We start from the raw sequence: 18,033 nt of genomic DNA, 5'->3' as shown, positions 1-18,033 counted from the left end.
TCATCAATATCTGTCCGTTATTGAATATCGTTGGCCCAAATAATTTTACACTGTGATTGAGAGATTATTTTAACTTAAACTACCCTAATTCAATTCATATGTGAGCCACTGTGCCTTCATTGTGAAACTTTCAAATATGTTTATTCTAGTTTCAATAGGACTTGGCAACATGTATGAGAACCTAATCGCAAATTGTGACCAGAACTGACCTGTGTACTAATAATAGGCTGGTTCTAAATCATAGCGGGTCGCAATTCGACGTGAATAATAATGAGGTAGGTCGCGCATTGCGACTCACTACAATTGGAGGCCAACACTGGGATGGTGGCCTGTTGGAGCTAGCAGACCACAATGTCTGTGATTGCTTTTATAAAAAGCAAACTTAAAGGAAACGAGTCTGCATTGGAAAAGCAAAAAGCTTTCTTTTTTAGCAGGTTTGTTTAAGAGGTGACAGTGGTCCCCAGGACCACTGTTTCCTGTTAAATATATATTTTGTTGACATTCAGAGGTTCCCTTACCTTTTTTGAATGGGCTACTAGCTTCTTTGAGGTGTTGTAAAATATTAATGTTTGGCAACTGGGTTTCAGTTGCAAAACATTGATACATTAGATACCGATTTGGTATTTGAAAGGGATACCTACAGTAAGCCCATCCCAGACTCAGACTCATAATCAGCAGCCATTTGAAATTCTATTTTGGAAGCTGGAAACTCTTTTCCAACTCCACAAGGGATGAGTACATAAGAAAAAGCATTTTAACGGTCCCAAACGCCGATTGATACTTATTTACATTTTTTACTGTGAAATCTTTGCTAGATAGGATGTACCGTCCTCCAGGTCACCATCATTTAGAAAAAAGTTGGAAATTAAATGAATAATAAAATAGAGTGTGAGGTCCAAAATATGTTTTCTACATGTGTGCATTTTGAGCACACGCAAATAGACGAAAGTGGGAAAATAGCTCTTGCCAAACTCACAAAGGAAAATTGTACAGGTGTACCATATGGTGCAAACACACCCATAGATGCCCCTGCTTTTAAGAGGAGTGAGCAAATCTGTGAAGATATCCTTAATCAATCTTAATGAATGTGCTTCCAAATTTGCCCAACATAGCCCGATCAGCCAAACAATCTGATCAAGCAGACTCACGTGCAGTGGAATGTGCAAGGCAGGTAGATGCCGCATTAAAACCAACTTTATTGCTAAGCCCCATCTGACTCTGTATGTGCACCACAAGACCTTAGTCATACATTTTACAAATTTGCCCATCTCTCAAGTCTGCGGAATCCAGCAACTTCTGCACATTTTGGATATAATCACTCCGAAGACAAACGTCCTCATTAACAGAAATCCTTTGGAGATTAGTCTGTGAAGCACACTTTTGCAATTCTATTGGTAAAAGGATTTTGATTCCCCCTGTCATAGACCCAGAACAAAGGATTTTGATCATTGGTCATTCCTGGCAATACCTGAAAAGAAGCCCCTGAAAGCAACATTAAATCCTCAGATGGAAACATCAAATGTTTTGTTTCGCATAGCAATAGGGATGAATGCAATATTGCATGAACCAGTTTTCCTAGTCAGGGCTATGGTCTGTTATTAAAGCAAGTGTCCATAAGTAAGGGCTACGAAGAGGAATATATCGGGTCAGAATCATTCTAGCTACTTTTTCTAGATTTCTCTGAAGACCCAGACAATACACGGCAGAATGCCTCAAGTGTGCAAAAACGGGTCCAGATCAAAATATTACTCATATCATGTTAAATTCCCCTTTTAATTACCTACAGTTAATGATGAATTAAGTTAAAGACCCATAAGTCTGCTACCAAACCTGAAGAGCTGGGAACATTACTTGTAAAGATGCTACTTGGCACACTTCCCGTGGCTAATTCCCAAATAAATGACTTAAGATAGTTGCTAGAGAGCTCCTAATGAACATTATAAGAGTGTTGTGCCCTCTTTACCTCTTGCAGAGGACAAATATCTTCTATCTCTTTTTTAGAAATTGTAATATTGCATTGAACATGGTGATGGTCTGACAAGCAGAACGATTTTAATTATTCCATAACTCAGTCAATCGGAAAATAAATCACCAACATGCTAAATCACTAACCTGCTAATCAGTGTGTGCATCCAAGTCTCTCTAACAGAGTAATGCACTAACTTATACATCCAATAAATCACTCATATACTAGCCACACCATTTAGTAACCCATTTTCTTACTAATCCACTAAAAGGAAAATGGCTCAATCATAATCTATTTGTACTATAGTAAATTCAGACATTCACATTCTACCATCCTTTCAGGAACTAATTTCACACTGATAGAGTCACCATCTACAAACTCGCTTGAAAGTCCACCACTTAAGCACTCACTACCAGTGACAACATTATCCCATTGAGGCCTTACTGGTCATCATAGTTATGAGATCCACTTAAAACTGCACATCTGTTTACTTTCACCTGGCAATTTTGGTTGAAAGTTGGGACAAAATGAGGAAGCACTGGGGCAATCTGACCTCGATTTATGATTCACTTAGTACATCCTCATTTCTTAGTGTCCCCTCAAGGTGAAGAGTTGGCAAGTGTGTGGACAGCTGCATTGTCAATTCCAGTTTGCTTTTGAAAGACACTCAAGTCCAATTTTTTGGGAGTTTGAGAAAGCACTGAATTGAACTGGCAAATATGCATATCTCTTATTGAAGGCAATTCATTGTATTCGTGCTGATAGAGAGAAGACTTCTCATTACAACTATTGACTGGGCTCCTCAATGGAAATTTGATCTATCTCCTTTGCTCTCTTTTCTTGCTTCTTTTCTAACAATTCTGATTGTCACTACCCTCACTCGAAGAGGACCTCTATTATTTAATTTAAGAACTACACATCCAGGAAGCCAGGAAGTGATAAAGATAACTATTTATCTGGCCCATGAGAGCAGATCCTTTTACGAATAGTTCATTTTGTTGATGTGTCTTGAAAAGCAAAACAAAGCAATGTGTTCAATGAGCAATGAGACTTTAGAAAATAACACAGTTCGGTTTAACCTGAATATAGGACGGAGAGGGATGCTCTATTTTAGCTGATAAACAAACTTTCCTGTTATGATCGGAGACCATTTGATTCAGAACCGAATTAACAAATTGCGAGGGGTCCTTTTATGCATAATTCACCAGCGTTTATTCCAGATTTTTTATTAGAGTGTGTAATCCTCTAATCTTTGTGAAATTAAGATGTATATTATTTACCAGTAATTATGACGCATAAATATGGCATATGCTTGACTGACACTTAAACACTTTACATTTTATTGTCTGCCACGCCCACTTACTTTATTTTCAGATAATAATATAATATTTAACGTCACTGGCATAAGAAGTAGCACATGGGAACACAAATGTGCATACATAAAGAGTAATCATTTTGTTTTTAAATCTTATACTAGAAATTGTTCTTTCCTTTTTCAGGTTAATTGAAATCTAAACAGTAACGAACGGCATTCACCATAAATGCAGGCATTTCTTTTTCAATAAACGTCTTCTCTTAGTGGTATTTAATGTATCTAGAGACAACAAAGAGCAATGCCTTTGTTGTCTCGAGACTTTGAAAGGCACTGATGCCGGAGCTTCGATGAGCCCGTCCCAGAGGAGTGAGGCGCCAGCGTTTCAGGCCCTGCGTAATAAGGCGCAGTATGCCACAGGACTGTGCACAACAAATTAAGCAGATGGGGCAGTCGGGTAGGCTTGCACTTACATGACACACTGGTTTTACATGGGCTTCAACTGGGACTGTGGGCAGGTTTTGTGCTCAGAACACAAACTGATCGTGACTTATCAATCTAAATGTTCACTGCTTACAATCATATCCTTGTTTTTCAAAGGTTACTGTGCACCGTGGGCCGTGCACCCCCTGCCCACTCCAATCTCACAAACAGCGTTTCCAATGGAAAAGGCTCGACACAGTTCAACGCTTTCTCCTATGTGGTAAGATCTTGTTTATAAAATGAGAAGTGCGCAAGCTTGACTTCGACATTTTGTTAGATAGTGCATTGACTTTGACATGCAAACGTATGTACCGCAATGCTTAAAGAGACTATCGTTTTTCTCTCAGAATCCTGTGATAAAAAGCGTCTCTCCAAGATTTGGCCCGAAGTCCGGAGGCACACTGCTGACTTTAACCGGAAATTACCTTGATAGCGGACAATCGAGAGAGGTATCGATTGGCACAAATACATGTGCCATAAAAAGGTAATACACAACACAAGATGTTGTGTTTTGCTATGCTTTGTTATGGAATTTCATACTGTGCAATCATGTCATTTTTGTTTAATGCTTTGCTTTGTTACGCTACTTTGTGTTATGATTTGTAAATGGTGTACACATTCTGCTACTGGAATAGCCTTAAAACTCAATTGGTTCAATTGGTATCTTCCTGTCCGAGTTTGAAGGATTGCCGCACAGACAGGTGACTTGTGTTCTTTGTGAACTGTATTATGTAGTAGCAATAGTGAGGCTAACTGATACTTAGTTGCTGATACTTAAAAGCGTTACAAGTTTGTTGAGTGTGGTTTAGGGAAGGTGATGCTTGCTAATTTGTTGTGTGATGAATTTGTTGCTGATCTACAGTTAATAAACAGTGGAATTTAGCTGTTATCTTGGCTGGACTGCGTTGTTTGTGTTTTGAGTTTGGTTTGTCATGTATTGATTTATGATAGTATTCTCATGTAAAGATCCCAACAATAAAATCCAAACATAAAAGAGTATTGCTGACATACTGTTTGTTTCTACACTAGCTGCAAAGTCATCCGATTTGCAACTCTGCAGGTATGTTTTTTTAACTTTGCAACTTTTGCAAAGTTTGCAGTTTAAAAAAAATACCAGAGGCTGATTAAAAAATCTCTTTGTCAGAAGAAAATCGTTCTGCTGCCCCATACCTCTTGCAGGGTCCCAAGCTAGTTTCTCACTCCACTGTGGTTGATTGGTTTCCCAACAGGCCCACCCCTGACTTGTGCTTCATACCTACCACTTTACCCTTGTGAACACTTACCTCATCCGGCCTTCACTTTAGCTCTCTATACTGCACCTTACAGCAACCACTGGTTTCTGATATGAGGTCAGTTTGGAAGGATATCAGGCAGCTATGATCCACGGCACCATGATGCTCCATCCATGGGACATCGTGTAGCAAGAAATCTCAACATAGGCAAGCTGGGGCTTTCAACATCCCCACTGCAAAACAGGTAAATTCAGGAAACTCTGCCTTCACCAAGTGCAAAGATGCCATCCACCTGTAATCCACAGTAAACACCTAATGTGCCACTATTCTTTTCAGAGTTTAGTTAACACTAGTGCAGTTAATAAAAAGGCCAACTACAAATCAACAAATCCACAATTGACTACCCTTAAAGCAGTCATTCTGGATTGCAAAAATCGGACAAAATTCATAATTCTGCTGTTTCCAACCAGGGCGAGTCTCTATTTTAGGCAAACAGTAGATTATCCACTCCACGATTAGCATACCTCATTCTTGATAAATGATTACAGACTATCTAAAACTTCTTCATGGTGACAATGAAACCATCTTGCCACCACATCCCTTGTTCTGCAGTTTCATCACTTTCAGTGGACTCTCCAGTATTAATACTGTATCTACTAACTAATATGCATTGACCTAATAAAGCACTGTCCGTTTGCAAATGGTTATCTTGGGAAAAGTCTAAGATATAATGCACTTGAAAAAAGCCTGGATAAATGAACACATCACTCACAACACTGATCATGTCGACAGAGTCATGAATGCTATGGGGACTGGGACTTCCATTTGTGTCCTAACATCTGAACCAAAAACGTCCTCCTTGACATCAGAGAAGAATTGCTCGCAAGATCAAACAACAGAGAAGTCTCTCTTATCATCATACTTGACTGATCAGTATCCATAGAAATATGGTTCAGCAATGCCATTTTTCTCATTTTCAAGAAACTTCAAGAATATTAGCCACAAACGTACATTGCATATAGGCATTTATGTACAACTGTTTGTCCTACATATGATTCACCATCTGCTGTGCCCTCTAAAAATCAACCCACATGCACAGCATACCACAAGGTTTGCTTTCACTCCTCCTCGTGAACTTCTGCCTCAATGATTTTATGAAATTTCTCCAAACAAACCATGAACTTTCACACTTATGAGGAGGTCATCCAACTATTCATGAAGCTTTTTGGCTGCCTTAGTTCCCAAAGCTAAATCACATATTTTATAAGAATAAACATTGAGGGGTACAATTTACCTGCCTGCACTGCATTGCGTGAAAGGAAGAGAGCAGAAATGCTCCATATTTACAAACATATGGAGCTTTTCTGCTCTCTGCTTCTTCTAGCTCAATGTGTGCTGCTGAGCGCCAATGCAGATAGCCTTGCACCACAGTGCAAGGGGGCTGTGTTACAGCCAAGATTGTTTTTGTGCTTGAAGGGATAACTTCCTGCAAAAAAACAATCCAAAGAGGCATATTCCTGTTTCTATGTGTGCTGCAGAATGCAACACACATGGAAAGAGAAAATAACGAGGAGAAATCAAGATGTTTCTCCTCGTTACACCTCTGTTGTATAGGCACAGCATTTTGGCACAAGTCTACTAGTCTTTGTAAATCTGGAGGGACATCAAAATACATGGTTGGAGGCATAGGAATTTCCATGCTCCACCCATGTAATGCCTACCCAACCCAAGTATTGCAAGGTAGCACTGTGCGCTGCAGTGTGTTAGTTTGTATTTACTAAACCAGGCAAACCAACGCAAAGTGGCCTTGCGTGGCATAGTAAATAACAAAAATGATTTTGTGTCAGGGCTATGCAATAAAAGTGATGCAACCCTGATGCAAAAGCATAGTAAATTCGAGTCTGAGTGAATTTCACCCTGCTTGCCCTAAAAAAAAGAAACACTTAGCTCCATATAACCTGAGATAAGCACCTAATCCACAGGCTTTAGCCAATATTTGTCATCTTAATTCTTGTTTGTTATTATATTAGATTGTAGTACCATTTGTAGAGCACATCAGCCCCCAAACGAGTCCCGCAGTGAATGTGTCTCACCCTTTTCTACTCATTTTGCTTGAATGGTGGAGCGGTTAGTAGGATATTGGTTTGTAGTGCGCCTTTGCTGGAAGAGCTCTGGTGTTTTCACTGAGTACTCTGGACTGGATAACTATTCCACGATATGATATGGAAATCCATCTTGCCATCAGATTCCAACAGATCTCATTCAGTATGGTCATTGGATGATTTATACCACCTGCTAAAAACCTTATTCTCACTGGTTCTTTAGGGAGAGTTTGGGGCATATGCTTACAGTATTAACTACACCATCCAATGAACCTCTCTATGGTGGAGCAGTCTTTTGATACATGAAATACACACAAATTCCGTTTTGATTCTCACAAAACTAGGACTATACCTAGACAACTTGACCAGCTTTCATCTTTTTTACGGGAAAATATTCAAAATGCTTACAATCTCCCAGCTGAAGCACTGTCTTGAGTCCATTAATTACCAAATGCATTTGCAATATGTCTACTACAACAACCATTTGATTACTTCCACTAATTACATTTGTATCATTAATAGTATAAGTGATCTTGGGGCCTCCACTGTTGTTTTATCTAAATGGAGAAAACAGAGGAAACTATCAGATGTGCTGAGGTTCTATGACAGACCTTTAGGTGGAAGATAATCAGTAAGCTACTGGGGAGCCACATTTGTTGTACACAGTTAGTGGCCATGGAATTTACTCATTGACTACAAACCGGTGAATGGGTTTTGTAGCCAAGAATACATATCCATGCCTCCGTAGGTGGCATCCAAGCCCAATTACACTGCCACTGGATGAAAACAACACAGTTCTGTGTTTCAAATATGTGACTGAATGCTAAATAAAGGGTTTTTTTTATTTTCTTTGCTCGTGTTAAATTTGTCGACAGCCTTTAAATGAATTGTTCATTGAGTGCCTGCTGGATATGATTGACTGCAGAACTTGAGAACCGTATCACTTAATCGCCCGCAGTAGTATTTTTGATTCAAACACAACACATGCAGTCATAACTATGCTGATGCCACTATCATCTACGTTTATCTTTGTCATTTCTGTCTGCTTTTCTAAGGAATCTATACCCACGAAAGAGAATTGGCTGAAGTCGAATCCTGAACATGGAGTGCTAATTGTTAGTTATAAAAGACAATTTAAGGATGAGAAAGTTATATTCAATAACAACCAGCTGCCTCTCCTGACCCACACCACCCATTCCACTAACTAATGGCTCACAGCATCATTCTTTATGGTCTGACTTGGGATCACAGCTATCACCAGGCAGTTATGAGATCATCACTAGGTTTTGGCTCTGCCTACATGTTGGAAGCCAGGAGTGCATCTTTTGATTGGGCAGAAGTTGTGTGCTTACCCATAAAATGCTTGCCCTCTACACAGCAGTAATCGTTTTGTTTCTTTATCTAGGTACCTGAGCTTGAACATTCAGGAGCTCAGACATGACACTGTATTGCTATTAAAATGACTTAGATAGCTAGATAGCTTTATGGTGTTTTTCTCTGGCAGCAGCACAAATAGGAGGAGAACAGTCACTAACCTATAAGGATGTTTAGGTCTGGTTTGCCAGTGCAACTGTCGCCTGACCTTTTAACTTTTGCCAATATTATTCACAGCTGTTTGCTTCCACACACATACATATCCATTCCTACGCTATTTACTGGTAATGCTTCACATTCCATACAACATTCCTTTAAAGCCAGAGCTATAGGCATTGCCAAGGCTTGTTTGTAGATTGTTCTAAATAGAGGTAGCTACAGAACACAAATGCTGTCAGGTTTCTTTATGCTGTGTGGGCTGCTCTAGCTTTGGCCAGGTAATGTCTTAAGAATCTTAGTTTCACAGCTTTCTGCGAGTGTATCTATATTATGCAAATGGTTCTATGTAAAACTTAAATCAAACGTAAAGAAAGTTCAGTGTAGTGCAGAGTGCTGCAACATGAGCAAAAGTGTTTCAAGGTTTATGACTGAAGTTACCTGCATGAGTGAGGATCCTGACTCAGCTGAAGAATGCCATACAAGTTTTTAATATATTGCATTGTTTGTGACCTCTTCAGTTGACAAGTCATTTTGTCATTAAATGTCAGATATGTCTATATTGAGATTTACAAGAATAACTAGACACCTCCATTTCTTTTTTGTAAGCCAGTATTGGGTGGCCAGCGCAGCTTTAGTGTCAAACATAAAATGGTGTTTACCCTAACAGAAGGATTCTTGCGTTCACAGAACACCCAGTGCTTTTCTTTGTAGTTGAAGAGGCAATGCACTGTCTTGATATTTCCTTAATTGCTTAGTTTGTGTATATGTACTGCTTGCCTCCAACAACTGTTGTGTCAGCTGTCTTGGTTACTGTGTAATGCTATGTAATTCATTAAATGTATTATACTAGACCCCCTTAAGTAGCTTGAGCATGTTGCCTTTGAACCTTTAGCTAAGTCTGTTCTTTGTATTTACTTTGTGAGAACATTGTTGGAATTAGGGAAGTAAGCAGGGGTGCCTGTTATTTTACAGGGTACAGTGTGTATGTTGGTATGTATGTATGTATGTACGTATGTATGTATGTATCTATTTTACATTTGTATAGCACAAACCTATCCAAACAGCAACAGAGCACTATACAGGGTCAAAGAGAGGGATAGAGGCAAAAACTGATTGAAGAAGTAGCTGGTTTGTTGGCTGTTTACTGCAGCACAATGTAGTGTTCCTTGGAGGGGTGGGTTGTCAATTATTTCCTGAATAGGAACACATTTGAGGCAGTCCTGATACCTGAGGATTTTGCTACAAATCATTGATGCATAGATGGAGAAACCTGTTGCCATTTATATTTGTTTCACTCTTCTTATGTCAAATCTGATGGTGTCCTGGGTGTAACTGTGCCAAAAGCCATCATAGATGGTGAGCTTGTCAGTCACATAGGTGGGGCTGCGGACTGTGATGGCTTTGTAATGAAGCAGCTGGTTTTGAAGATGGTGTGGGCTGTCAAAAGGAGAAAGTGGAGTTCCATCAGGATTGAGTGGCATGTTCATATTTTGATAGGCCCAGGATGAGATGTGCTGCAATGTGTAGGGTGTCCCCTAAAGAGGACAAGTGTGGAGAAAGGTAGAAATAGACCAAGAGTCTCCCAACATTCAGATGTCAGAGTATGATGGCTTGAACAGCAATTCTGAAGTCACTTTCTGGGAGGAATTGATTCACTTTCCTCATTATAGAGAGCTAGCACTAGGCCATCTTTGTTTTCTTGGCAATGTATTTCTTGAGGGTGAGTTTGGAGCAGTCCTATGACTTGTGGCAGGTGACTGTACACTCTGTTATCATGATGGTGGCTAGATCTCTCAATAGGTAGGTCAATTGGATAATCATCCTACATATCTCTTTCCAGATTTTATTGAAAGTGACCACACTGTACACTGTATGTTGCCTTGTAACTCAATTGGCTTCCTCTCCTTTTCTTGAATATGGGCATACTGTGTGATTCAGTGGCTGCTAGATATGTTCGGAAGTAAGTTTAGAGGAGCCCAGTTTCTGGAGTTGTTTGCCTGTATACCTTTATAGGCTTTGAACATAAGACTTAGAGAATGTTATTCGATTATCTGTTATATTAAATCTATTAGTTCTAGAGTGCGAGGGTGAAAGAGCTTATTCTGGCAGCTTGATGTTTGATTCTTTATGAAGCACCAGGTACCCTTTGATTTTGACCTGATAGTTCCAGGAGCGGCTCATGGGGCTTTGTTGGGTTTGGGGGTGTTGGGGTACACGGGGGCAAATTAATAAGGCAAAATTATTTTTAACCATCACTTACTTGCTCTGCTCCGGCGCCGCTCCTCTCCCATCGCTGCAGGCAGGCACAAGCTCCCAATCTGCACTGCGGCCAATCCTGGCACTGCTGAGAGCAGCGTCAGGATTGGCTGGGAGCGCCCAGCCAGGGAGCGCCCAGATGTTGGGCATGGCAGCACCGGACCAAGGAGGACCTGCCCGATGATGAAGCAGGGCACTGTTTGGAGTGTATGAGGGCCTTTACTCCTAATTAATCAAATCTCTTGATCAGCCAGCTTAGGTAGTGCCCAGCCTGCTCCAATCTTCATCCTAGTTCTTTTCTTAGAGGAACTGCATGCTCTTTTTTGCATAGTTTGAGCCGGGGCTTGTGTGCGGGACCTTTATATGCCCTCAGTCCCTTCTTTTTGTTACAGTAAATTTATTTTTACCAGAACCAGACATAACGTAGAGTCAACGACAGCTGGCCATTTCAAAACACAGATTTTAATACAGCACTACCGATTTTATATGGATTGGAGGAGATTAGAACAAAAGCAACACCCATATTCAAGGATAGCGCTACTTGCAATTTATTGGATTGTTGCTGAGTGAAATCATTTTTATTAGGAACACTCTCTTCTCTTAGGCAAACTTCTCTTGCATAAAATGTTGGCAAGCCTATAAACTGACATATTCCGAAAGTATACCTGAAAAGACAGCAGTTGAAATTACATTATATTCTGCATCTTTAATTTAATGTGTGCTTATGGATCCTAATACAATAAGTTCAAACACATTTGTTCTGCCTTTTATTTCAGATTTTCGGAAAGCACCTTGGAGTGTTATACCCCTTCACAGACGGTACTCTCTGACTATCCCATTAAAATAAAAATTGACTTGTCCGTTCGAGTTGCTGGTGTGAATTTTACATACAAATTAGACCCTAATGTCCTTGAAATCCAACCAGCTAAATCTTTTCTTAGGTGAGTAAAACATGTTTGTACAACGGTTATATTTCAGTCCTGATAAAGCGTATGTGCCGTGCTTCTTTTATATGTTTTCAAACCTTGTTACTACTCAATGACCCCAAAGGTACATTAGCGACTTTGTTGTGGTTTTATAATCACAAAATAAAAGCTAATTAGCAAATGCTGTTCGCTTAAGTTGTTCTTTTTGTGTGAGTCGCTCATTGTGAAGACCTCCGAATGTAATCGCTTGTTTTCGTATCTTTGTTTATTGTCTTTATATAATGGCGTTATAGACTATTTGATGTCAGGGTATGCAATTTTATGTTATGCTTAATAACTTTATGTCATCTTATGTCATCATTTTGTGTCTCAAATTCTTATTCGAAATTTAAAGACAAGTCCCGAGGTTAATAAAAAAAAACATTACTTTTCACTTGGGAAATCGTAGCTTCATATCTGATAGTTTTCTAGTCTGTGCCAAGTTAGTACGCGATGAAAACATATGGTGGTACAGCAGATGTGAAATATTTTGACATAATTGTGATTACACTAAAATGTATGTTTTAAATGTGTAAGGTTGACCCACTTGTATTAGTTGCTGTTTGATTGATGGTCGTGCTGCGGGTGGGGGCAGCATAACTCTTTTACAGGGGAGGGCAAAGAAGGGGCTGGTTCGGAAGGTGGTGTCCTTGCAACATGCTGATGCTGCATATGTAATACGTGATTGCCAATCATGAACACTTCTTTTATTCATTATTTTACTCCCACCAGTGGAGGAAGCTCAATTACAGCCCACGGGAAGCACTTGACCTCTGCCTCCACGCCCTGCATGATAATAACCATCCCCCAACTTAAAAGGAACTACAGCGTGGTGAGTATACTGAGGGCTGGTCGTGTTTAATGTTTCTTTTATTTCTTATGAGATTAGTTAGTCCATGCAGAGCCTCGGTGAACGTCCAGGTGGTATGAAAGCAGTCACTCTGTCTTCAGTGCACACAAAGGATGGTCATTCAGCCTGTCTGCTTTACGGATTAGGCCTCCTCACGCAAGGTGCAGCTGGTTTACTGGGCCGGCACCATAGTGGAAGTTCCACAACATTCTGGAAAAGGAACAGAAACTGTACCTGCATTCAGTCTACTAATAGAGGTGGCCAGACAGGATCTTGCATACGTAAAAGAATATATGTCTCGTGAAATATATTTTCCGAATTTCTGCACTTAGTTTAACTGTTTTATCTGAAATTAAGCATTCATTATAGCACTTTTTTTAGGTTTCGCTTGCACAGCGCTTGCACTGTGCTTATGAAATCTTTTGTATTAAATACATCTTTAAAGGGGTTCACGTCCCGCCTTCTTTTACTTTCCATGTTTCATTGGGTCCTGTACTTGCCACTTAGTTTTCCTCCGTCTTAATTGTTGTAGCAGTATTTTCTTCCTTTTAACCAGTGTTTTTTGCGTTTCTTTTTCTGCGCTTTTGTCTTATTAGGCTCCAGTAGTCCAAGTACTTTTTTCATCCTCCATGTGTCGCTTTGATGTGTGGAACTTCTTTATTTACTTTGCACCACAGTGGTTTTTTTGTTTTTTTGTTTTTTTACTTTGAATGTAGCACAGCTTTTATTAATAGTCCTTATTGTGTATGGGATTTTGACAACGATTCTAAAGCTACCACGCACTCCCCCATCCGTTATTTTTAAATCTGTCACTCGTCGTCGTTCTTTTTATATTCACTCCGCCTCCTCCAGCTCTCTGTGTTTTATTTTTTTAAACCATAGGCGGCAGTGCTAATCTACTTAAACAGGTTGGGTGAATCTGGGTCTCATCCGAGTGGTTACACAGCACAGAAACTGCTGACACCCGTTACTTGAGAAAGAACGGTGCTGTTAACCATGAGTGTATTTCTTGTATGTCTATGTTTAAGTGCAATTTTTTGTTTTTGCATTTTTTTTTATGGCGCGAACCCTACCGGAAAGTATTGTAGCGCTTTACATCAGCGCCAGTTACCTTACACAAGGACACACTTATATTTTGGTAGGCACAGAAAGGTTAAGCGATTTCCCCAGAATCACAGGATGTTTACCCGATGCCGAGACTCAAACCTGGTTCTCCAGTTTCAAAGTTGGCAGCTCTGGCCATTATGCCACATCCTCTCCATAGCACTACCGGAATGATATCTCTCTTGATTGCCTCATGGATAAGTCAGATTTGGGGACTGGTGTGCCGGGCTTGATAGTTTGCCACAGCTATTGTGGTGATGGGGCAGTGGAGGCTGTGAGCAGACACTAGGGTGGATGGGAGTCCCCAAGCAAGGCGCATTAACGCTAACCATGCTGCCTTTTTCACTTTGTGCGTTAACGCCCACTTTTCTTGTTTTGTTTTGCTGTGAATGTTGCTGGCACATAACAATAAGGGTGTACAAGTGGACTCTTCATCAGTCATTGAGCCTAGACAGCTCTGGCAGAATCTCAGAGCTCTTCACACAAGTTCCCTTCACTACTGCTGCACCCCCTCGCAATAGGGGCACAGCCACTGGTCACCCTCCCTTTAGTTCCGTGTGGAGTTCTCCCAGCCCGCACATCCAATTTGCTGCAGCCAGTACTCTGCTCGCTTTCACCTTGGGTGAGGAAACATTGTTTTGTTCTGGCTTCTAATTTTTATAATACTCCAATCTTTTTGTTAGCAGGTAAATCAATTAATATAATTATTTTGCTAACCCCTCCCACAGCCAAATACAAGTAACTCCGCAGTTCTTTCTAAAATTATGCATTTTTCCAAAACGCACCCCTCCTGTGGATAAAGCAATCCATCCTCCCAGCTTTTTCCGAAAACATATAATTTAGGGTTTTGGTCAGAGAGAACTTGTTCATAAATCGGCTGCCAAACCATCCGTTCCTCTGCCTCTATGTTTAATTTGTAACAAAAAAAAAAAAAAAATGAAATACAGATAGGGCCCCCAATGTTTTTCTTAGCAGCTAGCTGGTGCAACCAGTCCTGATTGCACCTCATGTCTCTGTAGCTAAATGTTGCGGGTTCTTTTCTATCACTGTTTTTACTGCTTTTCTCTTCCAGCACCTTCCTCCCATTTCTGGATCTTGCTCTGGGTCCAAGTCTAATGGAGAAAAATAAGATTATGTTCCTACAAATGACGGCAGGGGTCCACCTTCTGCAACCATAGTACAACAAAGCATTGCTAACCTCAGCAGTGGGGGGGGGGGTCCTTCAAGGTTTTCAGCGACAAAGCCTTAGCTGGTTTAGTTGTTAGAAACCATCAACTGGCACATTTCCACAACACAACGAGAGTTTCCATTTTGCTTAATTTTGCATCATTTTCCTAAAATTTCACAACATGACACTAAAGGGAATTATGCAAATTTCCCACACCCATGTCTTAAGCAAGCACTCAATTGGGATGAATAAGGATGTCCCATTTGAATCCAAATCTTTAAATTGTATATGTGTTTTGGTCAAAGTTCCCCAAATAACATTTTTCTTTGTTCACATCCCATAAAATAAAGTTTCAATGCAATAGGTCAATATAAAATCCGTTTGGTAAAGGGGCGCTCTAAAAAATTGTTTCCCAGTGTATTTTTTGAAAATATGAGCTGCTTGTTTTGATGCCTCTAAAATCTCATAGAAGACAGCCCAAACAAAGTCTGTTTTCAGTCATCCTGTTTTCTGATAATAGTTTTCAACCCGTTATGTGTGCAAAAATATTAGGTCGTTAGAGGAGTGCCATGAGAGAGAAGTAAGAAACAAGATATGTGAAGGAATAGAGTAAAGCAAAGAAGGCAACATGATGCTATGACATTTAAATTCTTGTATAGCGCTTGCTCTGTCCCCAGATCTTTTCAACACGTTAATAGGGAGCAGAAATGAAAATATGGAATCTCAAAGTAAGAATGTGACCTGGGGAGTCAGGACAGTAAGAAAAGGGTGAGTGGCAGAGCAAAGAGGAAGAGGGTGGGAGATATATTAGAGGGACACAGTGGAAACGTGAAACAGCAATGTGTTTACTTAATGAAGATCATAGGCCCCCCTCAACAGGTGGAGAACATGTAAGTTTGGTCAGTTTCTGCTATCAATTATGCAACAGACGGCTATGTGTTGCTTTTTAAAAGGGATATCACTGGTGATAGATAGCTTAATTATAAGGCATTCTATGAAATACCCTTTAGGCTGGTGTCATTTCAGATACTTCTCTTCTTGAACCCTATAGCCCTGCTCGAAAAACATCTAGAGCTCTTCTGCTAGGTGTGTGGTTTTGCACTCACACTTCTTACCTTTCTCCTTATTTACCTTTAGCAGATTTCAGATGCCCAAACTATTTTAACAAAAGTAGTGCTAAAATACTACCCTTTCATCTCCTTTTGTGAAAATGTGGCACAAAGGCCTTCAATTTGCTTACAATGTATTCACATTTTGTTTAGAAAGCATCACTGTCAGACCGTGACCATCTTTTCAATGAATTTAAAATAATATTAACTCCTTGAAGTTCATTTGAGTGAACTCGAAAGACTTGGCAGCACAGTCATTTATCCCCGAGATTTTTGTGTTATTTATAGAGTCTCACAACATAATGTTTAAACACAATATATCAGGTTTATTCGAGAAAGAGGCATTTTGCTTACCACACAGTAGAGTAATTTATCTAGAACAGTAGATTTTTGAGACTTCCTCTAAGCAGTTGTTAGCTGCTGAGATTTACAGCTGGAGTATCTGTATTGTTTCGCTCAGAGTAGCCATGATGATGAATGAAGTATAAGATTCAGCATGCAAATTTTCCTGATTTCTTCTAACAATCTTCCAGTGCTCTGTCATGAGGTTTCACAATGTGGTGGTCATTTGTCAGTCCTTTGTTATTTGGAGTTCTGGTCAGTATTGCTGATGTTTAAGAATATGAATGACACCTCTTCTGGTTAGCATGCGGATATCAGATGGCAGGCAGCTTGGCAGAGGTCTGGTGGCACTACTGCCTGGGCACTGTCTACTATATGCAGCGTCATTTGAGGCCAGACTGGAAGTTGTGCAGAAGATGGTGAGTAATAACATGATTTTGAGGTTGAACACAGACACTGTTGCTCACTGATATCGCCCTTGTCAAAGATCTTGTTGTACTTCACTTTCAGTGTTATCCAGGACTTGGTAACAACTAGGTGAGTAGTAGATTTAAGTGCTGAGCACACATATGAAGCTTGAGCTAATGAGAGCATAGCCAGGCTAGGGGAGGGGCTGTTACTTAGACATCAGGGGGGTAGAAATCTGAAACAATAGGGGCTCTCTACTGTGGTCAGTCTCATAGATGAGTTTCTCAGTTACTTGCATAAATACAAGGTTTTTGGGTTCATCCAGTACAAGCTGACCCAACCTTATTTGGTGACCTTTTAACTGCCCAGTGCATCAGGGATGATAATTTGCCTGGGCTCTGATTTTTATTGAACATGTCCAAACTAATAGAAATAGTGCATTGTTTTTGTAGTCTCACTAGTGATAATAGTGATCTGTCACTACTCTGACCAGAAGATGAAATATCCTAATCTAAAGACCCTAGTCCATTATTAGGGGAAATTGCGTTTCAGTTGTACCTCCTCCACAATTCAAAGCAAGGATAAGAATTCATATGTCTTGGTTGATGAACTGGAACCTAAAGGGTGGCTATAGGCACTACATCGACAGTGTCACAAGCACCTATATATAATTCCAGAGAGGCATATAGATTCATGGGTAAGTCAAAGCCAGCCCATCCTATTAATTAATTTAGGTCATTATGCTCAGCCAGGAATGTGAATCAAGGTGTGTAACATCTTTGGATGCTCTGTGACTGCTTTCTCAATAGTATGCTAATAGCACAAGGTCCTCTCTATCAACTTTATAGAGTGGACTTGGAATCCATCTGCCTTAATGTTTGCAGCATAACACCTCAGTTCAGCAGGTTGAGTGACATTTCTGCATCTAGCAGAAGTACTGCTCTGGCTATTACATCTATCCACTGCCAGTTGTCAGGATTGTATAAAATGTGTTTAGAAGTGTGAGTTCAGTACACAATTCACACTCATTTTCTGCCATACCTGATATACAAAAGCTAATGATTACTCGACCCACCCTTTTTGAAAAGAGAGAGTCACTGCCCCCATGATATGGCAGATGGCTAAACAGTTCTGTCACTTGGGGTATAATTGTTTAAGCAAAAGCTTGATCACAATCGATAGTTATACTATCATCCCTGAAAT

The 18,033-nt window shown here is 40.1% G+C and overlaps 1 protein-coding gene across 1 annotated transcript in view; it reads left to right on the top strand.

Moving 5' to 3' along the window:
* MET (MET proto-oncogene, receptor tyrosine kinase) overlaps nt 1-18,033 on the top strand; it is a 412,414-nt gene that overhangs the window by 275,592 nt on the left and 118,789 nt on the right. Inside the window, exons 7-10 of the mRNA XM_069228922.1 lie at nt 3,879-3,981; nt 4,109-4,245; nt 11,661-11,825; nt 12,582-12,681. Of these exons, the coding sequence (XP_069085023.1) occupies nt 3,879-3,981; nt 4,109-4,245; nt 11,661-11,825; nt 12,582-12,681 (505 nt within the window). The remainder of the gene's footprint in view (nt 1-3,878; nt 3,982-4,108; nt 4,246-11,660; nt 11,826-12,581; nt 12,682-18,033) is intronic.

This window comes from Pleurodeles waltl, chromosome 4_1 (assembly GCF_031143425.1).
Source record: "Pleurodeles waltl isolate 20211129_DDA chromosome 4_1, aPleWal1.hap1.20221129, whole genome shotgun sequence".
Classification (NCBI taxonomy): domain Eukaryota; kingdom Metazoa; phylum Chordata; class Amphibia; order Caudata; family Salamandridae; genus Pleurodeles; species Pleurodeles waltl.
Note: the sequence above shows the minus strand (reverse complement) of the source record. Positions and strands in the feature narration are given on the sequence as shown.